This window comes from Molossus molossus, unplaced genomic scaffold (assembly GCF_014108415.1).
Source record: "Molossus molossus isolate mMolMol1 unplaced genomic scaffold, mMolMol1.p scaffold_m16_p_7, whole genome shotgun sequence".
Lineage (NCBI taxonomy): Eukaryota > Metazoa > Chordata > Mammalia > Chiroptera > Molossidae > Molossus > Molossus molossus.
The window spans coordinates 16,629,692-16,650,623 of record NW_023425401.1 but is presented as its reverse complement, the minus strand read 5'-3'; the positions used below and the strand labels follow the sequence as shown (position 1 = coordinate 16,650,623).

The window sequence follows — 20,932 nt, the reverse complement described above, 5'->3', positions numbered from 1 at the left end:
CCAGCGCAGTGCGCAGGCTCCTCCGCCCGGCTCCGGTTCTCTTAGAGATGCAGCCGAGCCCGCGACGCTACCTCCCCGCGAGCTTCTGAGGGGACCTCCAGGCCTTGTTCTTCTGCAGTGGCCGCGCCTCCGCCGCCCTTGCGCTCCGGAGCAGGGCGCTGCAGCCGCAGTCCCAGGCGTGGTGTTTGGCAACCAGAAGCCCCAGGGTGCTCGAAGCGTGCAGCCCCTCGCCCGGCCCGGCGAGCCCCGGGTGTAAACCGAGCTGACGGAGGATGGCAGCCTCAGGGGTGGAGAAAAGCTGCAAGAAGAAGACCGAGAAGAAACTTGCTGCTCGAGAAGAAGCTAAATTGTTGGCGGGCTTCATGGGTGTCATGAATAACATGCGGAAACAGGTACCGCCTGTGTGGGAGTGGCGGACGGCTGGGGGGAGGTGGTCCGGGACTCCGGCCCCTGGCTCCCGGGGCCGAAATTCGCGCCCTGAGCATCGAGACCCTCTTCTTCTGTCCTCGCCCTCCCTCCCATTTTTGCATGCAAGCAAGGTGCTGTTAGTAGAGGGTCGCTTTAAACTGCTATAGAGCAAAAGTGCCTCCTCGTCTACCGATGCTGTGGCTCCCAGGTCAGACTCGTGGGAGACTCTCGGGCTGGCATTCGGCGTCGGGTATCGGTTGTATAATAGCTCTGCCCTAGTTACGCTTTGTGAGGCGAGGATCCCTCCATTGGCGAGCCGTGTAAGGTGTCGGGAGATCTTGTGCGAAGGAGCCCATTGGCACAGCCCAACCAGAAGCCCCCAAAGAGGAGAGAAGCGTTGCTTGGCCTGAAATCAGCTCCTCTCAAATAAGTATCCCCGCCCCCTTCTGTGATGCCCGGGTGGAGCTAGTTGCGGTACATGTTAATTTAGAGCAGAAACCGTCATCGGTAAACGCGGTGCAGTCTTTTAAGGGCACTCTGCGCCTCTGCTGTGATAACGAGCCCTTTGTTCTATCTTGGGTATGTGGCGCATTAATGAAAGTCTTCACGCCGTCGGCGAAAGGTGGGTTATGAAAAGAACCGATTTTAATACCCCGGAGAATGTGGCTTAGAGAGGTTTTATTTATTTATTTTCAAATTCCATAACATCTTGTTCCAATAAAGCATCAGAAAGGTCACTTAGTTACGTTCTGATTCTGTAAACCTGATTTATAGAAAATAACAAGTCTCAGGAGATTTGTGGGAATGCTTCGGTTTTGTGACACTGGTCCTGTTTTTCAAGAGGACAAAAGCAGGTTGTATGAGTAGCTGCCAAGCCTAATTTGCTTATATAGTGGTTCTGATGGGAATGTGGATGACAGTAGAGGGATTTAAGATCTTTTATGAAGAGATTAACTTTGGCTTCTTTAAGGGAATTCTGACTGATGGGATCTTGTCTTTGTTCATCCGCTCCTGGCATGGTGCATGAATGCAGTAGATATCTGTGGGAACGCCTTTAAATCTTTCCTGGCCTTTGTGTTGAAATAGCGATGAATGTCTGAATTCAGTATTTTATGTAACTTACTTTTATATATCTATTTTTATGTATACATTCATGTTGCTTTCATGTGAACCTTTTTATATATACAGCACCACTGACTTCAAATTACTAGTGCATTTAACTAGTGTCTGCCTGTAAATGGTATTTGGACACAGTTCACCAGTGCTCAAATTTGTTTCCACCAACCTTCCCAAACTCCCTCAAATAATGTGATTTCATCCATGGAGTATAGCATTGTAAAGCATTGCCTCATTTCTTGCATAGGCAAGGTGCAACTGGGTTGCAGCATCAAATGTTTACTTGGGGGGGGGGTGTCTGAGACTGTACAATTTAGTTCTTTAGGTTTAATAATTGACTTATATCCATTTCTTATATTTAGCTTTAGACTATATTAACATCTATTTACTGTCAAAATAGAAATACGGTTACTGAAAAATCAAGATTCTGTACTGAGTAGGAAGGGAAAATGGATGCTGGGTGGCATCTCTTCCATGATGGTTAACTGACCTTAATCTGTTGGATCTTCCTTTTGTCAGTTGTTTTGCATGTAAGTCCAGCAGTTCTCCAGTAGCACTTTTACCAAGTTCATGGAATCTTGCATCTTGTGTAAGATGTATAGGTTCACTTTGCAGTTGATTTACATTATACTTGTATTGTTCTGCTTACAATCATAACACTGGAGAGACTCACCAAGGATGACTGACAAAGGCAGTTGAGGGGAACTGGCAGAAAGGGGAGCTGGTCTGAGCCAGAGAAGGAATATTTGAGTGAAGACCGATTTTATAAGTGTTCTTGTTCTTTCGTGAATACTTTTGTGTTATGACTATTTTTGCTTCCCCTTATGACCTCATTACTTTGGGGATCAGGATGATGAATACCTGAATGACAAAGATTCCTTTATGTACACCCAGAAACATTTCTACAAGAATTTGAGAACACTGAAATTAGAAAACCTGAATTCCAATCCCTGTTCTACCATTAATTAGTTTTGTGATTTTTTTTGTTTTAATCCTCACCCAAAGATATTTCTCCATTTATTTTCAGACAGAGTGGGGAGAAAGAGAGAAAGAAACATCGATGTAAGAGAGATACATTGGTTGCCGTACGCACAACCCAACCAGGGCTGGGGACCAAACCGAAACCCAAAATATGTGCCCTTGACCGGAATTGAACCCTTGACTCTCGGTCTGTGGGCTGATGCTCTAACTGCTGAGTCAAACTGGCCAGGGCTAGTTTTGTGGTTTTTAAATAATATGATTTAGGTCATTTCATCTCTCTGTAACATAGTAGCCAATCCTAAACATAGTGGTGAAAGGGGGTTCTGCAGAACCAGCAGCCTCAGCTTCTTTTTTTTGATTTGCCTCATTTTCTTATGGAGCCTTCCCTCCAGCACCCTTTTCGTCATTTCTAGCCTTTTGTTTTTAAGTACATTTTCCAATGAAGTAGAGGATTGAAGTAAAAGGATACAAATCAAAAATGTGCAGCTCAGTGAATTGTTATAAAGTGACCACACCACTAACAACAGGAAATAGAACATGACTAATATACCAGAGGCCCCTCCTTATGCCCTTCCCAGTCACTCTCCCTCAGAGGTAACCATTGTTCTTCTATCACCATAGAAAAAACTTTTTTTGAACTTATATAAATGAAATCATACAGTAAATACTCTTGTGTCTTAGTTTGTTAAAGATGACAGTAGGTTTGTTATCTATGTTGTTGTATATAACTCTAGTTCATCCTTATTGTATATAGTATTCATTGTATAAAAACACCACAATTTATTCATTCTATCATTATGGACATCTGGATCATTTCCAGTTTGGGACTATTAAGAATAGTACTACTTTGAACAGTTTTGCACATTTTGTACGTCTTTTGATGTGTGCATGTATGCATTTCTTTTGGGGAATACCTAAGTGTAGAATTGTTGAGTTATAGGTTATGCTGCATAAAGCTTTACTAGTGTCATGGTTTCCAAAGTTTTGCCAGTTTACATTTCTGCCAGGTGTGTGTGAGAGGCTTTTGCTCTACATCCTTGTCAATACTTACTATTCTCAGTCTTTATAATGTTAGCAATTCTAGGGGGTGTATAGTGGCATCTTATTTAATTAGGTTACACACCTTTTCACTTATTTTCATAACTTTTTGTTTATATTAGTTGTATTGCTTGATGCACTAGTAAGGGGCTCTACAAAGCAGAGCTGTGTCATAGTCACTACTGAACATATCCGGTTGTTCCTATTGTGTTAATGAAGTCCAGAAGACCCTTAAAGTTGAGTACCACTATAGTTTCCTCATGTTAAATGGATTCAAGCATAACTGGAATTAAAAAGCTTATGTTAAAACCCTATTAAAAGTTATATGAGAGAACCACAAGGCTGATTTGTGCATTGGATACTAGGCAGTCATCTGGGCTCACTAACTAAAATGGCTCAACTTCTGTACACTCACCTCTCCAAGACTGTAAACTACTACATATCATTAATTTTTAGGGTCTCTTGTGAAACACTTCTTAAGCACTTATTCTCTACCAGCCATTCTGAAAAGTGTTTTACATGCTTTGTCTTATTTTATTCTCATAACAACTGCCATTGACAACTCCCATCATCATCCAGACCTTCCTATTCTTTTTTTTTTTAATCCTCACTCAAGGATATTTCCACATTTATCTTCAGACAGAGTAGTGGCGGGGAGAGAGAGAAAAACATCGACATGAGAGAGACACATCGACTGGCTGCCATCTGCACAACCCAACTGTGGCCGGGGACAAACTGCAACCAAGATAGGTGCCCTTGGCTGGAATCAAATCCGAGACTCCCTGGTCCGCAGGCCGATGCTCTAACTGCTGAGCCAAACTGGCCAGGGCCAGATCTTTCTATTCTATTCTTGACTTTCTTTTGTCTTCTCTTTTTGTCTGTCCAGTTTAGGAGACCCTCCCCCCCTCTTCAATACCTCAAGCTTTCTGGACTCTCTGTCCTTTTTTCACATCCATCTGGCAAAAAGCATTTGTGACTATTTACCTTCTTTGTACAAGGCTTTCAACCAGAACTTGGAAAATGTCCCATTACTAGGAAATCCTCTGCCTGGTTAGTCCTAACTTCACCTGGGCTGTGGGTACTGGTGAGCAATCCTACTTTCCATTTATTTTACTCTTTCTCTAACTTGAGTTCTTTCTCTGTATCCTCACTTTCACTGTCATCACAAACAAATAGAAAGAATTAGTCTGGAACTATCTAACTTTTAACTTCCCACTACCAAATCTATAAACCTATTTTGACACTTTCTTTTTTCTCTTTGTATTCTGCTACAATGGAGAAGCTGCCTCTTCCATCTGAGGCCAGTACTTTTATCTGGGCTTTGACTTCCTCCATACTACCCTGGTCAGACAACTTATACTGTTGGTTATTCTACCTCTGTTGAGCATCTTTAACTTCTTTGTTGGATTCTCACCATCAGCATTTAGGCATGTTTTAATCTCTACAGCTTTTAAACCAACCAGCAAACCAGTCCTCCCATTCTTAGTCTCAACATTCTATAAAAAATACCTCTCTTTCCCTCGTTAAAACCAAAATGTGGGCAGATTCACTGCCTCGTTTAGCTCACTATTTATTCTCCTGTCTCAGTTTGGCTTGCTAGTTCATCCATTCAGATTAATATTTATTTATTTTTAATTGATTTTGAGAGAGAGAGAGACAGGAAGGGAGGGAGAGAGAGAAAAAGAAACATCGATGTGAGAGAAAAACATTGATCAGTTGCCTCTCACACATATCCAGACCAGGGACTGAAACCACAGCCTGGGCATGTACCCTGACTGGAAATCCAACCGGCAACCTTTCAGTGCTGGGTCAGTGGTCAACCAACTGAGCCATGCTGGCCAGGGCACAGATGAATATGTTTTGCTAGATTTTGGAGTTGAAATGGTGAGCAAAACCTGACAGTTCCTGTCTTCATGCAGTTATTATCTAGTAGGAAAATGAGGTATTAGTCAAGCAGCCACATATACAAAAATGTAAAATTGCAACAGTGGTAGGTGTTAATAAGGAGAAAAAATGGTCAACATATGAATAGATGATTTGACGATCAGGAAGATTTCACTAAGAAAGTGGTAATTGAACTGAGAGCTGAAATAAGAGTAGGTGTTAAGTGGGCACCTTAAGGAAGAGCCTCTTAGGTAGAGGGAACAACACATGCAGAGGTCCTGAATCAGAGAACTGGTTACCATAGAATGGCAAGTACAAGATACTGATTAAAGGCCTGTGTGACTGGAGCACAGAACATAAGGAGAAGGATAGTGCAAGATGAAACAGAAATAGCTAGAGACCTGCTCATGTATAGCCTCATAAGTCAAGTTAGGAGATTTTGACTTTATTTTAAAACCCTTTCAAATGTGTGTCAGAGAGAGAGAGAAGGAATTGGTGGGTATTATCTCTTTTTCTTTTGAAAAAGACAATTGACTGCTCTGTGGTCAATTATGAATTAGAGAGCTCTCAGAGTGGTTGCTTTCAAAACAAACAGGAAGTTGTTGCAATAGCCCAATGAGACGGTCTCTTGAACTAAGGTTGTAGCAGCAACAATAGAAGCAACGAGAAAAAAGATGATATATTCAAGAGATTTAGAGGGTAAAGTCAACAGGACCTGGTGATGATAACTACCATATGTGGTTGTGATGACTAACTTAGATAACCAAATTAAGATAACTTAAAACATAACCCGATAGTGATAAGTTCTCAATAAATTTGGCTATTTTTATTGCTGTTGTGATAGTGGTGGTTTATTGGATGCCTAGGGATTCAATACAAGATGTCACTTATGACCTCTAAGGTTCTAGACAGCATAACTAGATGGATGATGACACTATTCAGTGAGAGGAGCTAACTGGAAAAGGATCAAGGCTTTAAGGTGAGGATCATAATTTTTGTTTTAGATATGTTTAATTTTCAATGCCCATGAGACATTGAGGTATATGATGAGTTGACAGGTCCGGAAAGTTGTGGGTTAGAAGTATAAATATGTCACTAATCTGCAGAGATAGAATATAACTTCTTTACCGAAGCCGTGGAGAATCAAGAGTCTAGGATAAAAGCTAGGGAATGATCCTACAAAGGAAACAAAAAAGGGGGGTGGGGGGAAATGGCCAGAAGAGTAGGAGAAAAATGAGAGTTTTGAGAATCAGAGAAGAAATTGTTTCTGAAGGAGGATGACAAATTTTGGAGCCTATGGGAGATCAGAGTTAGAGTAGAACTAAAAATGCTCATAGGATTCCTGGCTGGTGTGGCTTAGTGGTTGAGCGTCGACCCATGCACCAAGAGGTCACCAGTTCGATTCCCATTCAAGGCACATGCCCAGGTTATGGGCCAAATCCCCTGTGGGGTGGCATATAGGAAGCAGCCAATTGATGTTCTCTCTCATTGATGTTTCCATCTCTCTCTCCCTCTCCCTTCCTCTCTATAAAATCAATAAAGAAAAATAATTTTTTTAAATGCTCACAGGATGTAGCAACACAGAGGGATTTATTGACTATAGTGAGAATTGTTCTGATGGGGAGACAAAGATGGAAGTCAAATTAGCATGAGTAGAAGTGAATAGGATATGAGAAAATTGAGACAGCTTTTTTGAGAAATTTAGTTCTGAAGGGAGAGAGGGAGTCAAATGAAGGTTGTTTTTTGTTGTTGTTGTTCAAATGGAGATATATAAGTGTGTTTAAAAACTAGTGAGAAGAATTTATTTGAGATGTAGAGGCTGAGTATATAGGGTAATTGATAGATGGTTTCTGAGATGAGACCCAAAGCAAGTGTAATTAATCTTAACATAGGAGAACAGTTTCTCTTCCATATGATGGGGAAGGAGAAGGTTGATAGGTAGCTAGGTAGGTAACTAGGTAGCTAGGTATGTTTGGAATCAGGAAAATTAAGAAGTTTCTATTCAGAGGCTTTTGTCTTTCTCTGAAAAATAGGAGATGAGATCATCTGCCAAAATGAAGGAGGAAGAAGCTGGAGGTTGAGGAAGGTTGTTTTTTGTTTTTTTTTTATTTTCACCTGAGGTCATTTTTCCATTTTTTATTCAGATAGAGTGGGAGGGAGAGAGAGGAAGAGAGAGAGAGAGAGAAACATCCATGCGAAAGAGACACATCGAGTGGCTGCCACCCGCACAACCAACCAGGGCCAGGGACAAACTACAACCCAGGTACATGCCCTTAGCAGGAACCGAACCTGAGTCTCTCTGGACCGCAGGCTGCTCTAACCGCTGAGCAAACTGGCCAGGGCGAGGAAGGTTTTTGTGAAGAGTAGAAATGAGTAGTATGAGGGCAGGCAGATTTTTTTGTTTGTTTTTTGTTTTGTTTTGTGGTGCTTATTATCATGAATTTATAATGAATATTTGTCCCCCTTCTAAGCCCTGCTGGATCTGATCTCAACCTACTTCTCCAGTCAGATCTCATATCACTTTTCTCTTAGTCATTTCACTCCAGGCACCTGTCTTAACTTTCTGAGCCTAAAATGTGCCTGTGCCTATCACTCTCTTCCCCTCCTGTTCATGCTTCACTTCTTACCTTAAATGCCACTTCCTCCCTGAATGCCCCAGATTATGTCAAAGCCCTCTATTGTATATTCTTATAGCACTCTAGACCTTTTCTTTGTGCATTTATTATCTATATAAGGGCAGTAAATACTTTTTACTTTAATGTCTGTCTTTGCTACTAAGATCTAAGCTCCAAGCTCCATGAGAGCAGGGACTGTGTGTTGCCAACGTCCACCATATCACAAGAGCTCAAATATTTGTTAAAAAAAGGTTGATATCATAGGTATGGTTGATAACACCTAGAGGATGAGGGCAGAGTAAGAAGAAAAGTGGACAAAGGATGAAACTCTAAAAAACATCAATATTTTAAAGGATAGGAAAAAAAGTGCATTGGAGTTTAAGTAGTGAAAGGAAGAAAGGTAATAATTGAAAGATAGATAATACTCAAAATCAAGATAAGTTACAAAGAAGAAACAGGAATACCAAATGTTATAAAAAGGCCAAAAATGATAGTGTCTACTGGATTTGAAAATTGGTGGTTTTAGTAAGTGAAGTTTTAATGGAATGGTAGGGGAAAACAGAATTTAGAGGACAAAGGAGGGACAGAGTGGTGAGTATATGGGAAGGGACCTGCCTACTGTATGGCCCAGGCTTTCCAAGATAAGATAAATAATGTTCTTCCTCTAAAGTCCAGTAGTATCTAGTATATACTGCCACCATAACACTTACCATAGGTGTACTGAATGAATGAGTACAGAAGCACATCTTAAGGAAGACATGATTATATTGAAATTCCTTTCTGAAGAAAAGAAAACAATCGAGATTTGGGAGATGTAAGAACCAGGGCAGCCCCAAAGGCCTCTAGCCTTTCTCTAGGACACTGCCTTCATTACACCTCAGCTCCACCTATTCCCAGTCTGTTTCTTTTTCAGAGTTTCAAATCCTAGAGAGAGAGGATCTGAGAGACCTGGTTTTAGTTCAATGTTAATCCTTTGAATAAATTGTGCTAAGGAGAACAGGGTCATGTAGCACAAACATGATCTTGAAAGACCCATTTTAAAGTATTGAGGCCATTTCCTGAGAAGCTATAATTGTAAGTTAAGTAGCTATTCCAGTGGGCATCTGTTACAAAGATTAATATCAGTGAAGTAGTTGGTATACTATGTATTTTAGTACATAATATATGTTTAGCATATAATTTAGTACATTCTGTTGAGCTGTCAAAAATGTGCTTGGTAATATTTAAGAGGGATATTCTTGAGAATATGCCATCTATGCTGTCTTAAATTCTAGACTTAGATCAGATTAGTTTACTGTAAACAGTGTGCTAGGATTAAATGAGTTCTTTCTTAGACCTTCTTTTTGAATTAAAATTAAATTGAGTCACAATTTAATACTGTAAGCTTTTATGGTAAAAAATTATTTGTAATCGTTTTATGTCTTTTATAAAACTTTCAGTAATGTTGTCTTTATTCACTCAGTGTTTTGAGAAACAGCATGCTATAGTGGAAATAATATGGACTTTGGAATCAAAGAGATCTGGGTTTGAATCCTGGCTCCGTCTTCTTATAAATGTTTGACACTGGGCAAGTCACAACTGCTTCAACCTTTTATGTTCTTATCTGCACAAAAATGATCATAATATCATATTAACTCTACTGATGTTGGGAATAATGAAAGAAAGAATGTGAAAACTCATGATAAATTATTCACTGTTGTACAAATATTGTAGATAATATTATTGCAGTGAATCTGCTGAGATTCTTGGTTACCGGCAACAGGCAACTATTCTGTCTTAGGTAAAAAATAGTGGATTGCAAGGATACCTTCAGCCTATAGCACTGACCACAAGCTGGAAGATGAGCCAATGTGGCACATAAGCAGGAACCGGCTGCAGAAACCCTGAAGTTGAGGTTTTTGTGCAGGAACAGTCCTAACCACTTGCTGTGGCTGCCATAAATATGGTTTTCCCTCCATCCAGCCTTTACTCAAGGTTTAGAATCCTGGAAGTAGGTATCTAATTGGCTGGCATTATATAGTTTGCCAGATTTGGGCTCTACTAAGGAGTGAGTAGAAGAAATATCTGACTTTCAGCTTCCATAATGAGATGCAAGCTCTGAAAATTGCTCTCTTTCCAAGATAGTTCATAATGAGGAATTTTCTGGAAATGGGAGCTTGGGGTTCTAATAGGCAAAGGAAATTAGATGCTAGATAGCCAGGATCCACAAACGTCCACACCTTAGGCTGTCCTATACAGACAGGGATGTTCTTATTCTCATTCCTATAGTTAAAAAACAAAGTCACCAATCAAGTTTTTTCACTTAACCATATCTAACTCCAAGTTCAAGATCACTTAGTGATATTCATTTCTTCAGGATATTAAGGACTAAGTAATATTTTTTTTGTATGATTCTGAATGCAAAAGAATAAAGGATACTAGTTAAAACTTATGTAAATATAAGAACAAAGATGGAAATGAAAGTAGAAGCCACATTCCTTGTTCTTTATTATTTATGCTTTAATATTATTATTTATTGTTGTACTTAATGACTTCTTTCACTGCCTACTCCTATTCTTTGTCTTTAACCAACTCCTCCAGGTTCTTTATCTGATGGGATGACCTAATCTTTAGTTCTAAGTATCTTAAGCTTTTGGTCTTGCCTATATATATGGTTACATCAGTCTTTTATTAACATTTGCCACTGGATTTGGCAGTACCAGTGTTGGGTCTGGGATTTGTTTTTTTGCTAATTAAAACTTGATTAGTTAGCCTGTTACTCCTTTTTTTTTTTTTAATCCTCACCCCGAGGACTTTTTTTTTTTAAAGATATTTTGTTCAGATAGAGTGGGAGGGAGAAAGAGAGAAACATCGAGGTAAAAGGGACAGTTCGAGTGGTTGCCACCCACACGACCGAACCAGGGCCGGGGACAAACTGCAACTAAGGTACATGCCCTTAGTGGGAACCGAACCTGGGTCTCTCCGGACCGCAGGCCAACGCTCTAACCGCTGAGCCAAACCAGCCAGGGCCTGTTACTCCTTAATGGATGTTGGCAGAAAAAAAAACTCCTGTGTCAGAGACTTGATTACTCACAGCATAGACTCATGAACATCAGCATGATGTCTCAGTTCCCCTTGCCCTACAAGTATTATGAGGGCAAAATGATGGGGCCCAGATGGATGTACACTGAGCTTAAGAAATTACCATTTTTATAGCAAGCAATAAACAAGTCTATCCTTTATCCTGGAGGGGAGGCATTATCTCATCCCCTATGGTCACTCGCTATGAAAACAACTCTGAGAAATGGTGGCCCCAGTAAAAAGAGGCAGGGCCTTGCATTCTTGTTATGACCAGGAAGATATGTAGGAACTTATGGAGTACTATGTCTCCTGATGGCCACGAAGTACCTGGGAGATCCCCTGAGTTCCAGCCATCTTCTGCCCCATGGATGGCCAGAGTCAGGCACCTAGCCAAATGTAATAACTTTTGTTCAAAATGACCAGGTCGCAGTCTTAACTTGCAAAATATTTTTATGTCACTTGGTTGAATCATTCTTTTTAGGGTTCCCAAATCTCCAAACTTGTGGAATCCATGTCCAGAGGACATTACTGAGATCAAAAACAAATTTTTTTGTAGATGAATCATTAAGCATAATAGTGATGGGAACCTCTTCCATTCCTTGGTTGCCAGGGTAGTTCTGGCCATAGAGAAACCATTCTGTATATATAAATGATTTGAAATCAGATAATTTGAGAGTGGATTCTGCTGCTTAAAGAAGAAGTTTGGCCCCAGCCAGTGGCTCAGTTGGTTGGAGTGTCATCCCATACACCAAAAAGTTTGTAGGTTTGATTCCCAGTCAGAGCGTACAGTATGGAAGGCAACCGATCTCACATCAGTGTTTCTTCTTCCCTCCCTTCCTCCTTCCCTCTCCCTTTCTTTCTCAGATCAATAAAAATACATCCTTGAGTCAGGATGTAAAAAAAAAATGTTTGAAAACTACTGATAAGGCTTTTCTCTAAAAGGAGAATGTACGGTGGCTGTGTCTGTCTTTCTATATCTGTATCTATGTGTGGTGTTGGGAACAGAGGATGAAGGGACTGAGACTTGGAAGGGAAGAACATTTCTAACTTTAACCTCACCCAAAGGAAAGGAAATGAGATCCCAAGCTTTTATCTCTCTTCCTAATTTTGCCGTGTGTGTGTGTGTGTGTGTGTGTGTGTGTGTGTGTGTGTTAGAGCTTAAGACGTTGCTGTTTTATTTTATTTATTTATTTTTTTATCCTCACCCGAGGACACTCCCCCATTTTCTGTTCAGATAGAGTGGGAGGAAGAGAGAGAGAGAAACAGGGACACATCGAGTGGTTGCCACCTGCACGACCCAACCAGGGCCAGGGACAAACTGCAACCGAGGTACGCGCCCCGAGCGGGAACCGAACCCGGGTCTCTCTGGACCGCAGGCTGACACTCTAACCACTGAGCCAAACCGGCCAGGGCCATTGCTGTTCTATTAACAATGAAGTTACTGTGTTGAGACCCACATACTTCTACTTAAGTAGGACCGTAAGGTGTGTGTCATGATAGACTCTGTAAGCTGGATATGGGCCCAGCCATGTTTTTTTTGTTTTTGTTCTTTCCTTGCAAAACATAAAAGTATTCAGATTCCAAAATTTAGTCATTGGTTAAGATGGGTAGAAAGGCCTGTATATGGGCTTCTCAAGCAAAGCCTAATTTTCCAACATTATTTTATTAGAGAAGCACTGCATATGGATTACCCAAGTACTTGCCTAGCTGTCAATAGTATGTTCTCCTATGTCTCATTTGGACATTAAGCCTTATGTAAACTCCCTGCATTGGTATCAGACACCAAAGTACCACCCCACTCCTAACAGAAGTTAGCTGGACCACGTAGCTATGAGTTCTTCTTTCCAAGTTTGCTTTGTCTTTTGGGCTTTCTATCTGACTGGCACGGGGAGTGCTTTGTTCTGTCTTCAGTGCCGATGAGGCATCCTCTATCAATATCTGTTCTTTTGTGTATCCCCTGAAGATTAGTTTAGGAGGCTATTTAAGGTTTTACTTCAGAAAGCTTTGAAATGGATAGATTATCTATTAATTTAACTCCAGACTGGAAGTTCACTTCCATTTCCCATCTCAAATTTTCTCAAGATGTCATTCATAGTGTTCCATATTGTCTGCAGTCAACCATATGACAGCTTAAAGCACTTCATATAATTCTATACTAGCAACATAAAATCCCCCAAATTTGACTCTTATGAGCCCTCTTATTAAATTCCCACATCTGTGACCTCCCTTTTAATTAAAATGAAAGCAATTGAATTGAAAATGTCTGCCCTCTCTGGTTCCTTATACTGTTCAGTCTCAGCAATAAGGTGTTTGCCTAAGTGTTTGGGTAGTTAGGGTAACTTCTTTAGCAGCTGCAGCGTGAGCCATCTTCCATTGGATTGGATTTAGTGTAGTACCTCCAAAGCTGAATTTCTCCAGTTTCAAAGTAGTTGCTGTCACATGTTTTTTGCATGTCAAAGGGACCCTAGAACTCTTAAGCTTAGCACAGCATCATCCCTACCTCCACAAACCTGAAGAGATCCAAGCTAATCTCCCATCTCTATACTAAATAGTACAGATGCTGACACATTATTATACAATCCTAACCCACATTATTGTTCCAGGGCAAAAACAGAACAGAAACTTTGGTTTCTGAAGGAACAGAGAGTTTTCAAAAAGATAAAATCTTGGCTTTGGTGTTGAGAGGTTGCCAGTCTATTGGCTGTCTGTAATTGATAGACTCTAAGACTGAACTCAGCTGGGGAAAACCACTTATCAACAGGCTAAGAGGGACGCTGTGTTTACCATATGGAGAAGGAATTTCATCTATGCATAATAAGGTTTCACTGGCATATGACACATTGTTTTTCATGGGCAAAATGTTAGACATTTGCCAGTGAGATTAATGTGGGTTAGGATTGTATAATAATGTGTCAGCTGCCAGGTCTCCTAGAGTTTCCCCTTTTTTCCTGTTGTCCATCCTTCACATTTAAAGTTTAAGTTTTATTTCTTTTTTGGACCCTTGTGTTCCTGGCTACCCAATGCTAAAATGATTGAGTTTCTGTCTAGTGACAAAGTCTTCTCTTCCTTTTAAGGAAAAAGGGATCTACATTTGTAGCAGAGACAGAACAGAGTTTATGGCCATGCTTTCTCTACAGTTGTAACCCTTCTGGTTGTTCAGCACATTTGTGTCCCCATTATGATCCTGTCTTGCTGTTAAGTTCCTTATATCGATTAATAATGTTTCTTAGAGAGGAGCTTTTCTCTTTTCCCCTCCATTTGTCTCACCTGAAGAATGACTTTAACAGAGTCCTATAAGCCCTGTGATCCCCCCATAAAGACCAATATGGCCTTTACTGTATGCCCCTCAAAACCTTGTTTTTCCTCATTATTTGAGTTTCCTAGGCCTTGGAAACTTCGTGGTAGCAGATGCATTCCTTTCTGTTACCTATTTCTCAAAATGGGCTCTATTCCTTTGTTCTTTTAGGCAGCCTCAAGTGAGTTGCTAACCTGTTTAAGCTGAATACCATTCCTTTCTGTATTGTGTAGAGGTAACATTGTATAGGTCAAAATACCTTTTTTCCTTCTCCTTTTGACTCGAGATGTTTGTTTGCTAACATACTTTTTCTTCTAGCGCCTGTCTTATAGACTTTCCTATAGTGGAAAATAAGAGGCCGGTGTTCAGGACTGATTCAGTTACTGCCAGCCCTCACCACCCTCAGTAAGTTAATTCAAAATATGGGGAAGTTCAGCATCTAATTTAGTCCTGGACTATGTCTGAGTTACTTGACTTCTCTCTTTTTCTTTTTTTAATTGATTTTGGAGAGAGAGGAAGGGAGAGGGAAAGAGAGATAGAAACATCACTGAGAGAGAACATCGATTGGCTGCCTCCTGCATGCCCCCCACTAGGGATTGGGCCCACAACCTGGACATGTGCCCTGACCGGGAATCAAACTGGCGACCTCTTGGTGCATGGGTCGACGCTCAACCACCGAGCCACACCGGCCGGACTACTTGACTTCTCTTTAATGTGACCTAGTACTCTCCCTTAAAGTCTTATTTCCACAAACTAACCAGGAATGTGCCACTGTAGCATGTACTGTTCCTGTCTTCCCAGCCATATCACCTTGCAATTACTTAGTAAGAGAACCATTTTAATCTATTTTTTAATTCTTCTCTTCCTCTATTATATCTTTTTGATCCATATTACCTTTCTTGAATAAACAGTAAGAATAACTCTTTCTTTCCTAGTTCCATCATTAAAGAGAAATTATACCAAAGTGTATCTCCTTTCCCTTTCAAAGCTGTTTGGCATAACTTATCACATTTTCCTTAAGGAAGGAAATCCCCTTTTTCCTCTATCAATCTAGGTGTCTTCCTTTGTTTTTCTTTCACTCTCCCACTTGCCTTTTTGTAATTATATGTATGTTTAAGTCTAAGGCTGTTTATCTTGCTTTTCTGAATAAACATGATTCTTAAAGAGGCCTTTTTAATTTTTCTCCTTGGCCTCTGGGTTTATTATAGCTTTTGTTGAGGCTTTTCTAGTATCTCAATTCAAGAAGATGATTTACCCTACTATAATAAGGACTCCATTTCCCTTTCCACCCAACTATAGTTGAATCTACAGTCTGCTCAGGTATTTAGACCCAGGGCCAACTTGAAATCACACTGGGAAGGACTTGATTGCAGAACCTCTTGACATACTACATAAATCCGAAGGTTAGTCATTCCTCAGTCCTCTCCTTGGGATACACTGAAGAATAGAATTTGGAATAGCTGATTACATGCTTCCTACTACTGCCAGCACATATTTTTAAAAGCCAGAACCTTATACAGTGCTGTAGAGCTTACATGGAACCTGGCTGCCTTTGCAGTTTTTTCTTGCAAACTCGTAAAGAGAGCAAAAGGTCATTCCACCAACACATGCCTGAAGTGCTTGCCTGTTTTGAGGTCTTTCCTAACAAAGGGTCTCTTTCCTCAGAAGCCTCTACTTGAACACACTAAATCAGCCCCAAAGTCTCTGTCTCCTCTATGGTGCTTCGATTATCTGTGCATATGGATTTGAGGGGCCCTCTTCCACCGATGGTTCTAAATGTCTGAGAAATAGACTCAGGAGATGGATAAATTAATGGTAACAGATGAGAGAACATGGCTTTGACCTGAGCATAAAAACAGGCTTCCTCTTCTTTCTCCCCTAAACTAAATTTACCCACCAGTGTGAGGCAGAGCAGCTGAGGAATGGGAACAGTCCCGTCCTGCATCAGGGACAAGTCTGCCCTAAGGAGCTGTGTTCCACTTGGGGGCAGATTTATGAAAGAAGAATGAGCCAGGAGGCCTGGCTCTGTGTGACCACTGCCATAGTCTCACCCATCCTATAGTCACTCCACAAGTGACAGGTCAAGAAAAAGACTGAAACTTACCTTCCCAGAGGAAGAGAGAGTACATGAAGAGCCAGAAATCTAATGTTTTCCTTAAAAGTGTAATAGTTACCCTAATACCATTTTTTCAATTATCTGATCTCTCACTACATTTTTAAATGAATAGACTTTATTTGTCTAGAGCAATTTTAGGTTTACAGAAAAATTGAGCAGAAAGTGCAGAGAGTTTCCATTTACCCTCTTCTCTTGCCCCCACAGTTTCCCCTATTATTAATATCTTGCATTAGTATAGTGAACATGTTACAATTGAGCCAATATTGTTACATTATTGCCCTGGTCGGTGTGGATTAGTGGGTAGAGTGTCATTCTGCAAACTGAAGGGTCATGGGTTTGATTCTTGGTCAGGGGCAGATTTGATGCATCTCTCTTACATCAATGTTTCTCTCCCCGCCACCCACTAACTCCCTCCCTTCCACTCTCTCAAAATCAATGGAAAAAAATATCCTCAGGTGAGAATTAACAACAATAAAAATATGTCTATATTGTTACATTATTATTAAGATAGTTTACATTAGGGTTCACTGTTTCTGTTGTACATTCTTTGAGTTTTGAGAAATGTATAATGACATGAATCCAATGTTACAGTATTATACAAAATAGTTTTATTGCCCTAAACTTCATCTATGTTCCACTCTCTTACCACATTTTTGAAATGGTATCTTTATCATATACCCAATTCCCACATGTTTCAAACTTGAATGAGAACGCCTCTCTTGTTTCACCATTATATGTGATGTTTGCTGATAAATGGCCTTTAGTGCACAGACACATCATTTTCTTTATTAAAGAGTCTCAGGAAATGAATTTTTAATTTTATCCAACACCCTTTTGTCATGTATTGAAGTCTTTCTACATGAATATTTTGTCTTTTAACCTGTCTATATGATGAATTGTATTAATAGAATTATTCTTTTGAACCCTCCTTGCATTCCTAGAGAAATAGTTGACTAATACCCTGTTGAATCCAAATAGTTGACATTTCTGTCAGTCAGTCCCTAAAGGAAGAAAAAAGTGCAAAGAAAAAGTGACCAAAATAGCAGCTGGCAGTAAAGAAAAAAGAAGACAGCAAGGAAGCATAATAAATAGCATAAAAGAAGATGGCATTTGTAAGGTAAAACATAAGTTATCAATAATAAATATGAAGGATTAAACTAAACCCTACTAAAAATAATCTTAGATGATGAGAGCTTCAGATGAATTCACACAAACATCTATGCTGTTTAGAAGAGTCTAAATATTCAAAAGCTGAAATTAATGCAAAGATATAACTAATATGAGGGACATAGAGAAATTGCAAGGGTTATTTTTCTTGTTTTATTCAGTGAACATGTATTATTCAACAGGTGGTTTTTTTTCTTTAAGTTTCTCTTTAATCCACCTCGGACTTGTTACCTCTCACATTCTCCAGTTTACCTGAGTCTCTTTCTCTTCCCATTTCTTAATCTGTGGATACATCTCTTCCCCAGATGACTGATAGCAGGAGGGACCTCTCTCTAGGTCAGTCCCATCTCTTGTTGAAACCTATCAATCTATTGTAGTACAATCAGATAAATGTACCACTTAGATACAAAAGACTCCTCCCCTTTCATCCCACCCTCCCGCTACACACACATTAATATCCAGCTGGAGATTGATCTTAGATTAAGACTAAATTGCTCTATAAAGATCCCTCTGATTTCTGTAATTTCCTTCAGTGCCTATGAATTTGCTCCACTGAAATTCCCTATTGCTGAGTATGCTTTGGAAAGATTTTTTGCCACATTTCAGTTTAGCTCTCTACATTTTCTGGAACTTCCCATCAGCAGCCATAAATGCCTCCCCTACCTGATTTGCTTGCTGTTCTGTCAGTATTCTTTTTTTTTCCTCCTTCCTTTCCTTCCTTCTTTCCCTTCTCCCTTTCATTCTCTCTCTTCTCTTCTCTTCTCTTCTCTTCTCTTCTCTTCTCTTCTCTTCTCTTCTCTTCTCTTCTCTTCTCTTCTCTTCTCTTAATTTGATCAGCTTGTTTTGGTGATTACCATATAGTTGATTTGGTTTTTTTGCACCTGGGTTTTTGGGGGTGGGGGGCTTGGTGTGGTATGTAGCAAAATCACCTGAGAGCTATGCCTACACTGAACCCTGTCCCCAAATAAAAGGAAATAATTTTTTTAATTCAAGATATTATTGAGATAACAATAGCTTTAACTTTAAATAATCTGCATATACTTTCTAAGCAATAGTCCAAAGGCCTTATAAAATGTCTTCAAATAAAGCATAAGAGTGAAATTTTGTTCATCCTTTAGCCTACTGTTTGGGGCCCATTTTCTTTCTAGTTATAAGTATTACCATCTTATATAGATTTTTTTTTCATGGAGTAATAAAGTAGAAAATAGCAGTAATTTATCTATCAGAAGCTAGATTAATAGTTCCAGCAAAATACTTTAAAAATGCAAAATGCGATACTCAGCCACTGAGCCACACCTGCTGGCCAAAACTGAACTCTTAATTCACCATTCCTGCACAGCCCCCTCCAGAGTCTGTGCCACTGTCAAACCTGCTTCTAAAGTCTTTCCCATCTCACTAAATGGTCACTTTATTCTTTCAGTTGCTCAGGCAGAAGACTTTGGAATCATTCTTGATTCTTGTCTTCCTCTCTTCCTACATTTATTCTACCAGCAAATCTAGTTGGCTCTACCTTTGAAATATACCTATAATCTGACTACTTTTTATCACCTGGTTTAAGTCACAGTAATCTGTCTCCTGGTATATTGCACTAGCCTTACAGCTCTTCTCCTTGCCTGTGTTCTTGCCACTCTCACCCAAGTCTTTTATTCCCTTATTGATTTTTAAAAATGCAAAATGCACCCTGGCCAGTATGGCTCAGCAGTTAGTGTCGGCCCCAGGACCAAAGGGTCTTAGGTTTGATTCCTGGTCAAGGGCACGTGCCTGGGTTGCAGGTTCAATCCCTAGTCCTGGTGGGTGTTGTTGGGGAAGCAACCGATTGATGTGTCTCTCTGGCATCGATGTTTCTCCCCCTACCCCTCCATCAAAAAAAAAAAAAAGATCAATTGGAAAAATACCCTTGGGTAAGGAGATATATATTTGCAAAATGCCATCTCCTCTGAGCTACTAAGCCATTATTTAGATTTCTGAGTGATATTTTTTTTTATAAACTCTAAATATACTGTTTTCCTCATCATCCCATTGCCTAAAAGAGTGCTTACCATATCCCAGGCTGTACATTTTCCAAGTCTTATCTGTACATTATATATTTAGCTTCATGAAGAAATAGAACTTTTATTTTACTGAGGAGGACATTTCTTTTCCTTGAAATTCATCTCTAATGGTTCTAGTAAACCTTTTTATTCTTTAATAGTCCATTTTTCCAACATTTTAAGTATTTAATCAAAATCTGCCGCCTTTCAGCAGCCTAGAGTGACATTATTTTGGCCTAGGTGAGAAATCACAATTTAAAGTGACTGATATCCAACTTCTATCAGAAGTACATTTGAGAGAAGTATTATTTAAGAAAAGATCTTCTGAAGGCTAGTGTCTTGGGAAATGCAGTGTGTACTCTGGATTTTATCAAGAATAGATCATTTTAAAAAACAGATTGTTATATTTGTAAAACCATCAAGGACATTGTCATTATGTCATTTACTGTCCCCATAAAATCTCACTATGATAGATAGCTTAGAATTTCTCTCAGAGGGGGAAAAAAAGGCTTCCCTGAAAGATTAGTATACTACTTCTTTGCTGATTATGAAGATTTTCCTGACTGTTGGGAAGTTCAGTACCTGGTTTTGATACTGCAAACTCATGGCAGCAGCTCTGTAAATCTAAATAGGTCTTACATGATAAACAAATTATGTACTGGAAAAAAGACCAGATTTAAATAGAAAATAGAGATAAAGCATTTGACAAGAACTTATTTTGTATGTTTACTAAACTAGGCCCAATGAGCCCCTTTTGATTTTATTTATTTCTCTCTTGATTAGAAAACGTTGTGTGATGTGATCCTTATGGTTCAGGAAAGAAAAATACCTGCACATCGTGTTGTCCTTGCTGCAGCCAGTCATTTCTTTAACTTAATGTTCACAAGTAAGTATCTTAAAGTCAAACATATTATTTATTCTATGAGAATGAGGTGGGTCTAAATGAAAATATGCTGTTTTTCTTAATTTTTAAAGGATTTAAGAAATTAAGGCCATAGAACAGTGAAAAGATTGCAGATGGTCATGGTGACGATTAATCAAAGGAAACATGTCCTTTCATTAGCCCTGAAGGCCCACAGTCTTGATTGATGGAGATATAGCTTCTAATGAGTGCTTAGGGTTTTCTTCTTAACCTCTGGTGGAAAGGCAAAGGAACAGGTAAACCTTATGACGTTTTACCTAGCAAGTTAAACTAAATAAAAATGAAAAAAGAAATGTAGCA

The 20,932-nt window shown here is 39.6% G+C and overlaps 1 protein-coding gene across 3 annotated transcripts in view; it reads left to right on the top strand.

Moving 5' to 3' along the window:
• Positions 1 to 71: 71 nt before the first annotated feature.
• KLHL7 (kelch like family member 7) overlaps positions 72 to 20,932 on the top strand; it is a 61,016-nt gene continuing 40,155 nt past the window's right edge. Inside the window, exons 1-2 of one of the 3 annotated variants that reach the window (XM_036247337.1) lie at positions 72 to 392; positions 20,494 to 20,596. In XM_036247337.1, the coding sequence (XP_036103230.1) occupies positions 273 to 392; positions 20,494 to 20,596 (223 nt within the window). In that variant the 5' untranslated portion in view covers positions 72 to 272. Of the gene's footprint in view, positions 393 to 877; positions 1,031 to 17,601; positions 17,626 to 20,493; positions 20,597 to 20,932 lie in introns of those variants that run through there. The other 2 variants (XM_036247339.1, XM_036247338.1) reach the window with 2 other exon arrangements.